Here is a 15734-nt window from a genome sequence, read left to right on the forward strand (position 1 = left end):
GCTGGGACACGGCACGGCCAGGGGGTGGCACAGCCCGAAATATTGCACAGCTGGGACGTGGCGAGGCTTGGGACACGGCAAAGCCTGGGACACAGCAAAGCCCGGGACACGGTAAAGCCTGGGACACGGCAAAGTCTGGGACATGGCAAGGCCTGGGACATGGCAAGGCCAGAATATGGCACAGACTGGACATGGCACGGTCAGGATGCAGCGTGGATGGGATATGGCAAGGCCAGGACGTGGCACAGCAGAGATGTGGCACAGCAGAGATATGGCAAGGCCAGGACATGGCACAGCAGAGATGTGGCACAGCAGGAACGTGGCACAGCAGATATGTGGCACACAGGGACAGGACACAGCAGAGATGTGGCACAGCATATATGTGGCACAGCAGGGACGTGGCACAGCAGGGACGTGGCTCACAGGGACGTGGCACAGCAGAGATGTGGCACACAGGGACGTGGCACAGCAGAGATGTGGCACACACGGACGTGGCACAGCAGGGACGTGGCACAGCAGAGATGTGGCACACAGGGACGTGGCACAGCAGGGACGTGGCACGGCAGAGATGTGGCAAGGCCAGGACATGGCACAGCAGAGATGTGGCACACACGGACATGGCACACAGAGACGTGGCACAGCCCAGCAGCAGCAAGGCCTCACTCACAGTGTGACAGGGAGCACTCCCACCACCCCGACACCACCTCCACCAATTCCCTGCAGCGGGATTCCCCCTCCTCACACACCTCCTCCCAAACCCCGGGAACGAGTCGTTTCTCCCCAGAATCAGGGCTGTGTTTGGGTTTTGCTCCGCCTGGCTCCGCTGGGAGCAGCCCGGTGTGGGCAGGGACTGTTTTCCTTGTTTTCCTTTCCATGACCTTGCAGAGAAGGCAGTTTGGGTTAAAAGCAGGTTAACCCCAGCGCAGCTCCCAGGCCAGCTGCGTCTGCTCCAGCTTAGCCAGGCGCGGCCCAAGTTTGGGCTCAGACTCGCCCCATGTGGCCCCAGTGCCTCTCCCGGTGGCTGTCCTGGGCCCGAGACACCCCAAGACATGGCTACCCACACCCTGCCCAGTGCAGGAGGAGTTTGGAGCCCCGGGATGGCCCCAGGGAAGGAATTCAGCCGGGAGCCGCATCCCCAGGCTGGGGAGGCTGAGCTGGGGGCAGCGGATGGGGCAGGATCGGTGTTTGTCCCACCCACTGCCCTGACCCTGTCCCCACTCCCCTGTCCCCCCAGCACTGACACCCCCATAGTCCCCAGCCCCCCCCATAGCCCTGTCCCCCCTCAGGTCCCAGTTCCCAATCCTTGTCTCAATTCCCAATCCCTGTCCCGTCCCTGTCCCCCCTCAGGCCCCAATTCCCAATCCTTGTCCCCATCCCTGTTCCCCCTCAGGTCCTAATTCCCAATTCTTGTCCCAGTCCTTGTCCCCATCTCTGGCCCCCTCAGGTCCCAATTCCCAATCCTTGTCCCAGTTCCCAATCCTTGCCCCCATCCCTGTCCCTCCTCAGGTCCCAATTCCCAATCCTTGTCCCCATCTCTGGCCCCCTCAGGTCCCAATTCCCAATCCTTGTCCCAGTTCCCAATCCTTGCCCCCATCCCTGTCCCTCCTCAGGTCCCAATTCCCAATCCTTGTCCCAGTTCCCAATCCTTGCCCCCATCCCTGTCCCTCCTCAGGTCCCAATTCCCAATCCTTGTCCCAGTTCCCAATCCTTGTCCCCATTCCTGTTCCCCCTCAGGTCACAGTTCCCAATCCTTGTCCCCATCCCTGTCCCCCCTCAGGTCCCAGTTCCCAATCCTTGTCCCCATTCCTGTCCCCCCTCAGGTCCCAGGCCTTGTCCCCGTCCCCCCCCCAGCCCCTCAGGCCCCGCCCCCCAGCGCCCCCCGCTTCGGCGCCTCCGGCGGCGCGGCCCAATCCCGTTATCCCGCCGCGCCACCGCCTCGCTCCTATTGGTGGGATGGGCTGAGCGACGTGCGTCGGGGCCAATGGGCGGCGCTGCCGCGGCCGGGGGCGGGACATCCTGCGTGCCGTGCGGTGCGGGCCGCCCCCGCCGCCTGCCCGGTGCTGCCGCGGCCTGGGCTGGGCCTGCCCGCGCCCGGTGCCCGCCGCGCCCCCGGTGCCGCCATGCCACACAGCTTCAAACCCGGGGACCTCGTCTTCGCCAAGATGAAGGGCTACCCGCACTGGCCGGCCCGGGTGAGACGGCGGGGCCGCGCCGCGGGGGGACGGGGCGGGAGCGGGGCGGGGGTCCCGGGGCGGGAGCGGAGCGGGAGCGGGGACCGGAGACGGGATGGGGGCGCGCACCGACCCTTGTCCCCGGAGCGGCGGGCCCTGCCGGGATGGAGATGCCATAACGGTACCTGCCCCGGGATGGGGATCCCGCGCCGGGATGGGGGCTCGGTGCCGGGATGGGAACACGTACCGGGATGGAGGTGCCGTGACGGGACCCGTGCCGGGACGGGACGCCCTGTACCGGCACGGGGAGCTGGCAGCGGCGCGGACATGCTGTAACGGTACCTGTAGCGGGACGGGAGGGTCTGTGCCGGTGGGGACCCGGTGCGGACGCGTGTCCCGTTCCCGGTGGCGGACCCAGGTCGGTGTCTGCCGTGGAACGGGAGGCGGCGGTGGCACCAGCGACTGTCCCCGCGCACGGACCGGGATGTGGGGTCACATCCCAGCACCTGCTCCCGGCTGGAATGCCCTGCGCGGGGATGGGCCCAGCAGCAGTGCGGGTGTCCCGTTCTGGGACAGGAGGTCCCATTCCAGCAGCTCCTCTGGGATGGGGGCCCAGAACTGGAATGGGGTGTCCTGTACCGGAATGGGGACCCCACAGGGGCGGCTGTGCTGGGATGAGGGTCCAGCTCTGCCTCAGAGATCCCCTATGGGAGCTCCTGTCGGGGTGGCAGCTCTGCGGAGCCTGGCCTTCTGTCCCTGTTGGGGACAGTGAGGGGACACTGGGTGTGACATGGGTGGGGGCTGCTGCGAGCGCTCACGGTGCGGGGTCAGCGGGTGCTGCTGTGCTTTGGGGGGGGTCACTTGGGGTGCTGCAGCGTTTGGGGAGGGGGACAGCCGGTGCCACTGGCCGGGTGACAGCGCCGTGCCGCAGCGCTCCTGGACAACGGGAGCTGCTTTGGGATGTGCTTGGGGGCTCTGCGGGGTCCCCGGGAGCAGCCGAGGGCGTGGCAGGGTCACGCACTGCCCCTGGATGGCAAGAGACTGGCAGGTGGACGCGTGCGGGATCGGGGAGCTCGGGGGGCCGGAGCTGACGCCGCTTGGCTGCACTCGCCGTGAGACCCGGGACTGCCGCCCCCGCCAGGACAGCCCCTCTGCTTTAGCTCGCTTGCTTTTTGGGGAAGGGTCCCAGCCGCCCCGAAGACCTCCCCAGCGCCCCCTGCGCACCCCGAGGCTCTGCCTGCCCACGGAGCACAGAAGACGGGGCGTGCGGCCGCTCCTCATCCGGCCACGGATCCCGGGGGAGCAGCACAAGGCCCACGCTGCCCTCAAGACCTCGGTGCCGGATCCTTCCCGCTGCTCTGGCAGAGCTCCCGCAGGGACTCGGCTCCGCAGCCAGGGGTGCTTTCCTGCTTGGCTCCAAGCGGGTGCCGGACCCGACGCCGCTTGCCGGGGGCTGAGGACGTGCCACCGCTGTCTCTGACCTCCTGGTGCTTTGGGTTTCCTTTCAGATCGATGACATCGCGGACGGCGCCGTGAAACCCCCCCCGAACAAGTACCCCATCTTCTTCTTCGGCACCCACGAGACGTAAGCGCTGCCTCGCTCCCCCCGCCGGGCCCTGCCCCGCTCCGGCCTCACCTCTGCTTTGTCTCTCTCCAGCGCCTTCTTGGGCCCTAAAGATCTGTTCCCTTACGAAAAATACAAAGACAAATACGGCAAGCCAAACAAGAGAAAAGGCTTCAACGAGGGCTTGTGGGAAATCCAGAACAACCCCCACGCCAGTTACAGTGCCCCTGCGGTGAGTGTGGGCTGGGCAGGGGATGGGGCTGCGGCCCCTCCGTCCCCCCGAGTCACTCCTCCTGTCTCTGCTTCTCCTCGCTGCTGTGCCGATTGCTTCCAGCTCCCAGCTTGGCTTCCTTGGGGTGGAATTAGCTCCCCTCTGCTACCCTGCCCTCTCCCTTCCTCAGGGAGTCTGCTCTCCTCATCTTCCTCCACGGAGGGGTTTCCCTCAGGCTTCCAGGAGCGCTGGAAGTTCCCGCTTGCTCTGGAGGAAGGCGCTTCTGCCCCGTTGTCGTGGTGGAATCGGGGTCCTGCTTTGTGCTGCTTGCCCAAAATCACAGAGATTTTGTTGTCAGAGCAAAAACTTGTGGCTTGCCTGTCCCTGGCTCCTGGATCTGCTCGTGGACTGTTGGGAAGTCCCCTCCTCCATCCATTCCTGAGGTTCCTGAGGCTCCAGCAGGATTTGGAGCGGGCTGGGCCAGGGAACAGCTCTTTGTCAACTTCTTGTGGGGGGCATCTCATGACCATAACTGGGATCCAGTTTATTCCATAAAGATCATCACAGGAGGCCTTGGCTTTGTAGCCAGTGGGGCTGAAGAGGCAGAGGAGGGTCTGTAGGGTGGGCAGCAAGCTCGAGGTGGTCCCTGGAGGTCAGCAGGTGCTGGGAATGAGCCCCCCGGGCTGCGCCATGGCCGGGCAGGAGTGAGGATGTGGTTTGAAGGGCAGGGGTTGGGAAATGGTCCACCCAAAACTGGGTGTAGGGTAAGGTGAGCCTGTGGAGGTGCTTGAAAACCTGGAGATTGGTGGTGGTGAGGGAGGCACCAGCTGCCATGGCCAGGAATCTGCTGGGAACTCCCATCAGGGACCCAGCAAGGCTGAGGGTTCAGCAGCACCCACTGCATCCTGTGGGCAAAAGGAGCGGGAGAAGACACTGAAGTTTCCTTGGCTTTGAGACCTGAGTGAAGCGAGGTGCCAGGAGCAGCTAAGGGTGAGGAGAGGCTTTCCAGCAGCTGGAAGAACCTCGGCTCTAGGAATGCCAGTGCTGCCACACACAGAGGAGCAGCCCAGAAGATGAAGTTGGGGTGTGATGTCCTGTGCGAGGAACCTCCCCATGGGCTGGGGAAATAAGGAGACCTTCAGGGAGCAGGACACAGGAGATCCCACCTGGGAAGAGCACGGTGGCCACCTGGACTCCTTGTGTGGACCTTTCCCATGGGGAAAGTGTGTGAAGAGGACGGGAAGAGGCCTGATCCAAGTGGAGGCAGAAGGAGAGGCTGAACCCGGCCACCCCGGCTTGTCTGGCGCCGTCAGGGCAGGGGAGGGCTGGGCTCTGCTCCCAGCTCCAGGCTGCTCCAGGGATTTTGGCAGGGCCTGAGGATGGGGGGCAGAGGGCAGCGAGGCAGCAGCATCCCAGGAATGTGTCTCTGGTGCTCTCGGAGTGGCGTGTGGGGCTGTGGGAACGGCTGCAGCCTTCCCCAGGCAGGGCTGGTGCCGTTGTCCGGAGCTGCTCCGGAGGGATCCGTGCTGGGAGGGGGGGCTGCTCTGCACACCCAGCTCTGCCCTCCTTCGCTCCCCACCCTTGGTGCCCCTTCTCCATCCTCTCCTGCCCCCCAAAATGCCCCACAGGCCCCCCTAACTCCTCTGTCCTCCTGCTGCCTGCAGCCCGCGAGCTCCTCCGACAGCGATGTCCCCGAGAACGACCCCATGGCGGGCAGCGACGCCGGCGACGACGAGGACGACTCTGCCATGGCCACGGTGCCCACGGAGAAGGTGGACAGCGAGGAGGACTCGGATCGAGGCAGCGACCACAGCGCGCTCAAGAGGAAATCCTTGGCCATGAAAGTGAGTGTGGGCTGGAGACAGGAGGGTGGCCCAGCCAGGGGACACTGCGGCTCCATCACGGAGCTTTCCTTGAGGCCACCTCAGCAGAAGGTGGTGGAGAAACCAACTCCTTCTGGGTTCTGCAGTGGGAAATGGGGCTCAGCGTGGTTTTGGGGGGTCTCACAGCTGTCTCGTGATGCCTGTGGGATGGCCAGTCCTGGAGGAGGATCCAGAGCTGCAGATCTGAGTGCAGCTCTTGCAGGGCCTGTTGGGAAGAGTTGGAGAAAGCCCTTTCCAGGAAGCATTTGCTTTCCATGGTGGATGGAAAAGGAACGGGCTTCTCTCATCTTGTCACCTCTCCTCTGCCAGATGCCTGTGACAAAACGGCCTCGGAAATCCTCCAGTGACTTGGATCAGGGCAGCCCCTCTGTCACAGAAGAGGAGAACTCAGAAACGTCTTCTGAGTCGGAAAAAAACAGTGACCAGGTGAGAGGATTTTGGGATACACTGGCATGGGTGTGGGGAGAACATCCCTGTGGGAGTGGGGAAGAGGCTGAAGGGAACCTGACTGGCTTGATTCCATGCTGGCACTGTTCCACATTTCCTCATGTTTCTGTTTTCCTCCAGGATTTCACTCCTGAAAAGAAGCCAGTGGCCCGGGCTCCACGGAGGATGCCAGCAGCAGGGAGGAAGAAGAAGGTAAAGGACCCCAAATCTGAGAGGCTGGAGAGGAGCCAGGGTCTGCACTGTGGGGCGGGGGGAGCTGGGGGTGACAGGCCTGTGCCCTGGGCTGGAGCACCTGGAGGGACCTCGCTGATGTCTTGGTGACCTGCAGGGACTCGGGGTGCTGGGATCCAGGATGCTGTGGGTTTGGGGGTATGGCTGGCACTGGGGCAGTGCCACCCCACAGCCACCCTCCATCCCAGCCCCGCTGTCTGCCTGCAGAAAGTGGAGTCTGGCTCTGACTCCGACTCCAAGGCGGACTCGGATCTGGAGATGGGCAATGCCACCGTGGACATGACCAAGTCAGACTCGGACTCGGACTCGGATGTGTCGGTGAAAAAGGCACCACGGGGCCGCAAGCCAGGTACCCTGGGCTGCTGCTCCTGCTCCTGCTCCTGCCCCTGCCCCTGCCCCTGCCCCTGCCCCTGCCCCTGCCCCTGCCCCTGCTCCTGCTCCTGCCCCTGCCCCTGCTCCCGCTGCTGCCCCTGCTCCTGCCCCTGCTGCTGCCCCTGCTCCTGCTCCTGCTCCTGCTCCTGCTCCTGCCCCTGCTCCTGCTGCTGCCCCTGCTGCTGCTCCTGCCCCTGCCTCTGCCCCTGCTCCTGCTCCTGCTCCTGCTCCTGCTCCTGCCCCTGCTCCTGCTGCTGCCCCTGCTGCTGCTCCTGCCCCTGCCTCTGTCCCTGCTCCTGCTGCTGCTCCTGCCCCTGCTCCTGCCTCTGCCCCTGCTCCTGCTCCTGCTCTCCTGCCTCCACCTCAGGATGGCAGTGTGGCAGCTCAGGCATTCCCAACGCTCTGGGGTTCCATCCTGCATTCTGGGCACATTCTAGAGCCCTTCTCCAACTCGGGGCTGTTTTCCCAGAGGGACCTGCAGGGCTCCTGCTGAACGTGTCCCTGTTGTCTTGCAGCTGAGAAACCCCCTCCCAAGCCCCGGGGCAGGAAACCGAAGCCAGAGCGTGTTCCCAGCAGCTCCAGCAGTGACAGGTGAGCTCAGCTGGGACACTGTGACCCTTGGGCCGGGCTGGGGGGCACGCAGGGGTCCGAGCCTGCCCTGTCCTGGCAGTGACAGCGACAGCGACGTGGATCGCATCAGCGAGTGGAAGAGGCGGGACGAGGAGCGGCGGCGGGAGCTGGAGGAGAAGAGGAAGAGGGAGCAGGAGGAGGAGATCCGTCGGCTCCGGGAGCAGGAGAAGGAGGAGAAGGAGAAAAGGAAGGAGAAGGCAGAGAAGGGCGAGGAGGTGCACTCAGACTCGGACAGCAGCGCCGAGGATGAAACGGCCAAAAAGGGCCGGAGGGGCCGGGCCAAGGCGCCGTCCTCCTCGGACTCTGAGCTGGAGCAGGAGAAGGAGGTGGGTGCAGAGCTGTGGGGGTCTGGGGGTGGATGGGCAGCCTGTCACCTCCCTGTCAGGCCATTGGGACCTCCAGGAGTCTTGGGTTAGCCTGCAGCTGCTCACGTGGTGTTGGGAAGGGTTGTAGCCATGCCTTGGAGTGGGAGCTCTTCCCCTGGCCCAGGATGCCTCATCCAGCTGTGGGCCTCAGTCTGGCACAAGGTGCCCAGAGAAGCTGTGGCTGCTCCATCCCTGGAAGTGTCTAAGACTAGGTTGGATGGGGCTTGGACACCCTGGGACAGTGGAAGGTGTCCCTGCCCCTGACAGAGGTGGGACAGGGTGAGCTTTGTGTTCCCTTCCAACCCAAACCACTCCATGATCTCCAAGGTGTTCTTCCACCACAGTCATGGGGTTTGCTCCACTGTCCCCCTGGAGCTTTTGGGAGCACGTAGGGTGACCATGCACCATGGGGTGCTGCTGTGCCATGGCAGTGGGGTGACTGTGGGGTGGCCATGGCTCCGTCTGCACCGCAGCAGGGAGGGCTCTGCCGCTCTCCCTGCATTGTTCTCTCCTCCAAGGTAAAGAAGCCGGTGAAGAAGCAGCCCTCGGAGTTGTCAAGGAAACCAAATCAGAAGGAGAAGAGGGGCCGAGCAGAGGAGAAGCCACGGAACAAGTCAGCATCTCCACATCTCCCTCCCTCCCCTTTCCTCCTGGGAATGGGGCTGTTCCTGCACAGCTCCAGCCCTGGCACCCCGGGGTGGGCATGGGGCTGCAGCACCTGCAGAGGGGCTGGGCCTGTTCCTCCCCTCCTCCTGAGCTGAAGGGGCTGGAGGAGCTGTTGGGGGTTGCCAGGATTACATTCTGTGGTGGTTTCTTTCTCGTGGGGCTTTTCCTGTCTGCATTCTGGGAAGCTGGGGCACAGGGCAGTTGTGACCAGGGTGGAGGGCTCTTGGAAGCATCCAGCCAGTGCCATCCCCCTTGTTAGCCCAGTGCTGAGCAGAGGGTTCACCACAACCATCTTCCCTTTTTCCTTCCCTTCACACAGACCTCTGAAAGTGGAACGGGGCCGGAAGAAATCTGACCCGATCCCCGAAAGGAGGATGGAGAAGAAAAAGGGTGAGAGATCCACTGCTTCCCATCACAGAGGGGAGGAGAGAGAGGGGAGGGCTCCAGGGCTGGTTCCCCCAGCCCTGGGACAGGGAGGGATCAGTGAGGTTGTGCCAGGGTTTTTCCCAGCACTGCTGTGATCCCAGGATCACTTCCCTGGCATCCCCTCCCTCTCTTGGCACACCCCAACCCTCCTCTCCAGAGACATTCCTGGGGCTGTGCTCAGCTTTGGAAGTGCAGGGGGACACAGAGCCCTGCCTGGGAGTGATTCCAGGCCCCAGAGCAGATCCGTGGGCTCTGCTGGTGCCCTGACATCTCGGCCTGTGTCTCTCTCTCTGCTCCAGAGCCCACAGTGGAAGAGAAACTGCAGAAACTTCACAGTGAGATCAAGTTTGCGCTGAAGGTGGATAACCCGGTGAGTGTGGCCTGGCCTGGGACATCCCTGCTCATCCTCGCCCTGCTGTGATACCCAGGAATGCTCCTCCTCCCCGTTTGGGGGTGCTGGGAGGCCCCTGGGGCAGCTGCTGACCCCGCTGCCCCCCGTGCAGGACATCAAGCGGTGTCTGAACGCGCTCGAGGAGCTGGGCACGCTGCAGGTCACTTCCCACATCCTCCAGAAGCACACGGATGTGGTGGCTACGCTCAAGAAGGTAGAGCAGGGGGCTGAGCCCTCCCTGGGGCCAGCGGGGAGCCCCCCAGCCTGGCCCCAGCTCTAAGGGGGTCCCTCCTGCTGCTCCCCGGGGCAGATCCGGCGCTACAAAGCCAACAAGGACGTGATGGAGAAAGCGGCCGAAGTCTACACCCGGTTGAAGTCGCGTGTGCTGGGACCAAAGATGGAATCCATCCAGAAAGCCAACAAAGCTGGGCCTGAGAAGGACAAGGGGGAGGCAGAGAAGGGCCAGGAGAAGCTGTCGGGAGCAGAGACACGGAATGAGAAGGGGGAAGAGGAGACAAATGCTGGTAACATTCCTGAACATCCCGGGACCGCTCCCTGTCCTGTCTGGGCAGGTCACAGTCCCCTCCTTGGGGCATGTCCTGTCCTGCTGGGGACATGGGACATGGGGAGGTGGCTGTTGGCCTCGTGGTGGAGGGATCAGCACCTCCAGGCCCTGCTTTGTTGGAGTGCCAGGAGTGGGAAAGGGCTGGGTGGGGAATGCAGTGAGGGCAGAGGGCAAACCTCGAGCCCCACGCCCGGGCTCTGGGGGCCTCCGTGCTGGTTTTGGCTCAGGACAGCTCCTCCCTGCCAGCCTGAGCTCTGGTCCAGGCATGAAGGAACGTGGAGATGTCCTTGGATGCTGGCTCAGGCTCTTGCACAGAGAGTGGTGACTGGGATCTTCCACCCTCAGAGCCAGGTCTCTGTCTGGGGCCATCCTGGTGATGCTGCAAGAGCCTTCCCAGAGGAACTGACAGGAAAAACCCACCCTGACGGTGTCTCTGGGCTGGGAGATGGAGGTTTTGGGGCCTTCTTGCAGCTGTGGGGGTCAGGCCAGTACTGGGGTCCCCTCAGGCTCAGCTGCATGTCTGTGGCCATGGATCCTCAGTCCACGAGGGTCGGGATGGATGAGGGGGTCCAAGAGCCTGAGCCTCTCTCTTCCCTTCAGACCTGTCAGGTCCCGTGAATGGTGAATCCCTGTCCCAGAAGTCAGAGGGCACAGAGGAGAAGGACAAGAGCCAAGGGCCAGGAGCTGGGGAGCTGGAGGCATCCACAGAGGAGCCCCACAACAAGTGAGTGTGGGGGACGGGGCTGGGGGCTGCAGGCCCCTGTGATCACTGCAGGGATGATCTGGGGACATCCTGGGGGTTGGGACAGCGTTCTCCCAGCTTGGGAAGGAGCTGGGATGTGGGAGAGGGGCCAGGGGAGGCAGAGGGGCGGGGGGCTGAGCTCTCCCTGCCCCTGCTCCCCCCAGCAGTGTCCAGGACTATCCCAAGGCCGGGCCGGAGCGAGCCCACGGGGAGGCTGCGGATGAGGAGGAGGAGGAGGAGAGCTGAGGAAGCAGCTCCCACCTGAAGGAGGAGGAGGAGGAGGGCTGTGAAGGGAGAGCAGCCTCTGCCTCTCCCCTGCCTGAGTCACTTCACCCAGTCCCCCCGTAGCCAATGTCCTTGGTCTTGTCCCGTGTCCTGTCCCTGCGGAGGCACCACCCGCGGGGGGGCTGTGCTGGTGTCTGTATTTGTCCCCCTCCCCCCCTGTTTTTAAGTTTCGTTTTGTTTTGTTTGGTTTTTTTTTTCCCTCCTACCTAATTTCTTGTGATTTCAACCGACATGAAATGAATATAAAGGGTTTTCTAATGAAAAACAGAAGGAACACCGGTGTCTCTTTGTTGAGGCATCTCTGGCTGGGACGAGGGGAGAACCTTAACCCCCTGCCCAGGGTCAGGGCTGGAGAACACCCCATGGGTCCCCAAATTCCTTCTGACCAGGATCAGGTACTCAGGGGCTGCTCCAAGCCCCTTTCCCCACTGTCATGATCCTCTCCCCCTCCAGAGGCAGCTGCTGGAGGCGGATCCCTCTGCTCCAGGGGTGAGCACCAACTTCTTGGGGTAAAATAAGGGTAAAAAGGGTGTGTTCTCTCCTGAGTGTGCCAGGGAGGGACTCACCCTGGCACCACCCTGCCCATGCTGGGCAGCAGCTCAGTGTTGCTCTTTGCTGTGTTGCAAGGCTCCAGGGCTTTTGTCCGTGTCCAATAGAGCTCCCAGCCCCACCCTGCTCTTTGTGCCGACCCCCGGGGGATGCCCTGACCCCCCTCGCAGGCTGCAGTAACTCTGCCCTGGGGACGCTTCCCTTTTTCTTTCTCCAGCACTGATTTCACACTCCCTCCATAAACCAGACCCAAATAAAGCCCAAACCATCCCCAGTGCCCCTTGCCCAACTGCTGGGAAGTGGGAGGTCCCCTCCAGGACCCCACTCCTGATCCCACTGCCAGCTCCTCTCCTCCCACTGCTCCCCACAGGGAGGGACATCTGGGGGGGCTGTCAGGGGAATGGGGGCTCAGGACAGGACATGGGGGTCCCCAGGTCTTGGGGAGGGGGGTGTTCCTCCAGAGCCCAGTTCCTCCCTCCCACACCCCCAAAGAAACCGCAGCCCAGTGCAAAACTAACCAGAGTTTATTGTTTCCTGTGCTGTTCTGACCCTACAAAGGTGGGGGTTTGAAGGCACCGAGGACGTGGGGGACCCCCAAGAGGCACTTGGGGCAGCCAAGGCACATAACTGCAGGTCTCCAGCAAGGGGACAGAGCTGGGGCAGGCAGGAGGGTCCCCACAGAGGCAGGCACAAGGTGAGGGGGGCTGGGGGGGTTTGGCAAAGGCTCCTAACGAGGCTTTTTGGGGAGGGGAGCAGCCCGGGATTGCTACTCCATCTCCAGCTCCACCTGGCGCTTGCCCGAGGGGACGAAGGGTCCCACCAGCCACGTCAGGGGGGTGTTGAAGGCCACGTGCTCCACCAGCTCGTCCATCAGCTGCCGGGCTTTCATGGCGTGGCTGCGGGCCTGGGCCAGCATGGAGCTTGTCACGTCCTGCAGGGAGGTGACAGAGGCCAGCGTTGCCCGCAGCTCCTCCATGTTGTGCCGGACCTGCCCCGCCGTGTCCTGGACGGTGCTGGGGAGGCCCTGCAGGCTGCTGGACACCAGGGGAAAGCACTTCTGCAGCTGCTGGCTCAAGCCCTGCAGCCTGGTCAACGCGCCCGACTCCACGGCCTGCGGGGGGACACGGGGGGTGAGGCCTGGGGGACACCCCGGCTCACCCTGGGGACCCCCTGCCCTGCTCCTACCTCTGGTGACACCTGGTCCTTGCCACTGCCCGGCTGCGTCTTGCTCCACTCCAGCCACAGCTGCTGCAGCTTCTCCTGCCCTCCCTGCAGCTTCTGGTCCATGCCCTGCTTCAGTTGCTCCACCTGGGAGAGGGGCACAGCCCGGCTGGGTGGGGGGCCCACCGGGGGACACCCCGGGGTGGCACAGGGGGCGGGGGGCTGGGTCCTACCAGGTCGAGGGTGCGCTGGAGCTGGGCCAGCAGGTCCTGGCTGGTCTGGCGGGCGCTCTGCAGCTTGCCCAGGGAGTGCTGGAGCGCTCGCTGCCGCACCTTGGAGGAGAGGGAGCCCAGGCGCACGAAGTAGCTGTGCTGCTGCCGCTGCTGCTCCGGCTCGAAGCCCTCCACGGCCGTGGCCAGCTTGGCTGTGGGACAGGAGCTGCTCAGGGGGGTCCCAGCCCCACCAGCACCACCCCACAGAGCCTCCCCTGCTCTGCCAGGCTCTGCCCACCCTCCCCGCAGGGTTGGGAGCAGCTGCTCACCCAGCTCCTCATCTGTCATGGGCAGGTAATGGTCCACCAGCTCCTCCGACTTGCCCAGCACGGAGTCCACCCCGCTGGCCACCATCTGGCCCACGGTGCTGACGCCGCTGCTGACCGCAGACCTGGTCAGCTCCACGCCACCCTGCACTGCCCCTTTGGTCATGTCCATCACACCGGTCACTCGGCTGGACACTGCATCCTTGGCTCCGGCCACGGTGCTGGACACTGCATCTTTGGCTCCAGCCACGGTGCTGGACACTGCATCTTTGGCTCCGGTCACTCGGTTGGACACTGCATCCTTGGCCCCGGCCACAGTGCTGGACACTGCATCCTTGGCCCCGGCCACGGTGCTGGACACTGCATCCTTGGCTCCGGCCACGGTGTTGGACATGGCATCCTTGGCTCCGGCCACAGTGCTGGACACTGCATCTTTAGCTCCAGCCACGGTGCTGGACACTGCATCCTTAGCCCCGGTCACTCGGCTGGTCACTGCATCCTTGGCTCCATCCACCGTGCTGGTCAGCACATCCCTGGCCCCCGTCACCGTGGAGGTCACCAGCAGTTTGGTGTCTGAGATGATCTGGGTGGACACACAAACCTCTGTTAAGCACTGGGGGGCCCCGGGTGTGCTGCCCAGCCCAGCCCAGCATGGCCCAGCCCTGCCCAGCCCGGCCCTGCCCAGCCCGGCCCTGCCCGGCACCTTCTCGGGGGGCTGCTGCAGGATGGGCAGCTTCTCCTCCAGCTTGTCCAGCCCTTTGCAGGCAAATTCATTGGCAGTAGAAACTGGAGATGGAAAAAGAGGTGTGTTTAGCACCCTGCTGCCTTGCAGGAGCACTGCCAGGGCCAATTGCCCATCACCCCAAAATTCAGGGGGTGCTGCCCCACATCTTTTCTTCCAGCTTCTCCAGCTGTTTACTCCTCAGCCGTACAAACCAGAGACACAAAACCAGGTCCTCCCTCTCCTGGCTCCTCACCAGAGCTCGGCGAGAGCCAGTTTTGGGCTCCCCCAGCCCCGTGGGGCGCTGTGCCCCCTCCCCACACTCACTCTGGGGCTCCAGGCGGGTGAGGAGGGGCTGGGCCCCGCTGGCCGCTGCCGCTGTCAGTGTCTTCACGCCCTTCTCGGCAGCATCGCACACGGAGCGCACGTAGGGGTGGCTCTCCTTGGTGCAGGAGTAGGCGGAGGACACCATGTCGTAAGCAGAGCTCACCAGGGGCAGGTTGGCCACGCGTGTCCCGATGCTCTGGGGGGCCAGAAGGGCTCGGCGTGAGCGTGAGGAACCCCCAAATCTCACAGGGAATGGGGTGTGCTGGGTGTTCCCAACACCCTGGGGATGGTTTTGGGGTGCTCCCGCGGCACTCCAAGCCCATCGGAGGGCGGGATAACCCCGATCCCCGTCTCCAAGCAGGGACCCCGTGGATTGCCCCCCACTTCCCCGCCTTGCCCGCACTGACCTGCTGCTCCTCTGCCTGGGGCTGCGCCGGCGTGGGCTCGCTGGTGGCCATGGTGGGGCTGCGGGCACAGGACGGGAGCGTGAGCGGGGTCAGCCCCCCCAGCGCCCCCTCCTGCCTCTCGGAGGGAGGACCCCGAGTCACCGCTCCCCGCAACGGGGCAGCTCCCGCGCGGTTGCAAAATCCCGGGACAGGGGGGTCCCGGGGACCGGGATCGCGATCGGGATCACAGGCAGGATCGCGATCGGGACCGGGGTCGCGGCCGGGATCGGGACCGGGACCGGGACCGGGATTGCCATCGGGAACAGGACGGGGATCGCGATCGGGAACAGGACCGAGTTTGCGATCGGAACCGGGATCGCAATCGGGATCGGAACCGGAACCGGGATCGCAATCGGGATCGCAACCAGGACCGCGGGCCGGCCCCGATCGTGCTCACCGCTGGCGCTGGGCTCGGTTCTGCTCCGCTCGGTTCGGCTCCGGGCTCGCCCCGCTCCTCCCCGCCGCCCTTTATAGCCCGGAGCCCGCCCCGAGCGCATGTGACCGGAGCCGCCCAGCGGGGCCGGCCCGGGGCGGACCGGGAGCAGCGACCGGCGGGGAGCGGGGGTGGGAGGGCAGCGAACCCCCGGGAACCGCCTGCACCGAGTCCCGGGCCCAGCACCGGATCCGCCGGGACTGGGCTGCGCTGAGCCCCTCGGGACCCCATTCCTCGGTCGGTGCTGCACTGACCCCCCCTCCCCTCCCCGGTACCGGAGCCCCCGGGACTGGGCTGCACTGACAGCCCCGGTACCGGTGTACACCGACGCGGTTCCCCGGGATCCGGCCGCAGTGACACCCCGAGCCCGGAACGGGAACCCCCCGCCCCCGAGGCACCGATCCCCCGGGACAGACCCGGCCCCGAGCGTCCCGAGTGTCCCCTCCCGAGTGTCCCCTCCCCTCCCGAGGGGTGCTCGCCCGCACCTGGCCCGGTGGAACTGGTCCAGCTGGCCGCGGTGTTGTTCCGGCGGCGGGACGATGGACGGTCCTGGGGTGCCCGGGTCGCCCCACCGGGTGCTGTGACCACGCGGTGATTGTGACGTCGGGGA

General features: G+C 64.6%; 2 protein-coding genes across 8 annotated transcripts; one reads left to right on the forward strand and one right to left on the reverse strand.

Annotated features, from left to right (window-relative positions):
- Positions 1 to 2017: 2017 nt before the first annotated feature.
- Positions 2018 to 11219, forward strand: HDGFL2 (HDGF like 2). Of its 5 annotated transcripts, none has more exons than XM_064396427.1 (16): positions 2018 to 2192; positions 3680 to 3756; positions 3829 to 3967; positions 5611 to 5790; positions 6139 to 6255; positions 6397 to 6468; positions 6715 to 6856; positions 7395 to 7470; positions 7550 to 7835; positions 8393 to 8487; positions 8860 to 8930; positions 9266 to 9336; positions 9470 to 9571; positions 9668 to 9881; positions 10523 to 10646; positions 10832 to 11219. In XM_064396427.1, exons 1-16 carry the CDS (start codon positions 2121 to 2123, stop codon positions 10908 to 10910), a joined length of 1917 nt encoding a protein of 638 aa, XP_064252497.1. In that variant the 5' UTR covers positions 2018 to 2120; the 3' UTR covers positions 10911 to 11219. The 5 variants fall into 5 exon arrangements, with proteins under 5 accessions (XP_064252497.1, XP_064252498.1, XP_064252500.1 ...); XM_064396428.1 differs by having other exon boundaries at positions 8399 to 8487; positions 10829 to 11219; XM_064396426.1 differs by having other exon boundaries at positions 2019 to 2192; positions 10829 to 11219.
- Positions 11220 to 12004: 785 nt separating this feature from the next.
- LOC135284754 (perilipin-3-like) lies at positions 12005 to 15709 on the reverse strand. Of its 3 annotated transcripts, none has more exons than XM_064396438.1 (8): positions 15610 to 15709; positions 14653 to 14710; positions 14246 to 14441; positions 13901 to 13983; positions 13201 to 13780; positions 12893 to 13083; positions 12684 to 12806; positions 12005 to 12609 (listed from the first exon to the last, which is right to left on the reverse strand). In XM_064396438.1, exons 2-8 carry the CDS (start codon positions 14701 to 14703, stop codon positions 12265 to 12267), a joined length of 1569 nt encoding a protein of 522 aa, XP_064252508.1. In that variant the 5' UTR covers positions 14704 to 14710; positions 15610 to 15709; the 3' UTR covers positions 12005 to 12264. The 3 variants fall into 3 exon arrangements, with proteins under 3 accessions (XP_064252508.1, XP_064252507.1, XP_064252505.1); XM_064396437.1 differs by lacking the exon at positions 15610 to 15709 and adding an exon at positions 15089 to 15189 and having other exon boundaries at positions 12005 to 12429; XM_064396435.1 differs by lacking the exon at positions 15610 to 15709 and adding an exon at positions 15089 to 15189.
- Positions 15710 to 15734: the final 25 nt, after the last annotated feature.

The sequence above is a fragment of the Passer domesticus genome, chromosome 21 (genome assembly GCF_036417665.1).
Source record: "Passer domesticus isolate bPasDom1 chromosome 21, bPasDom1.hap1, whole genome shotgun sequence".
NCBI classification, from domain to species: Eukaryota; Metazoa; Chordata; class Aves; order Passeriformes; family Passeridae; genus Passer; species Passer domesticus.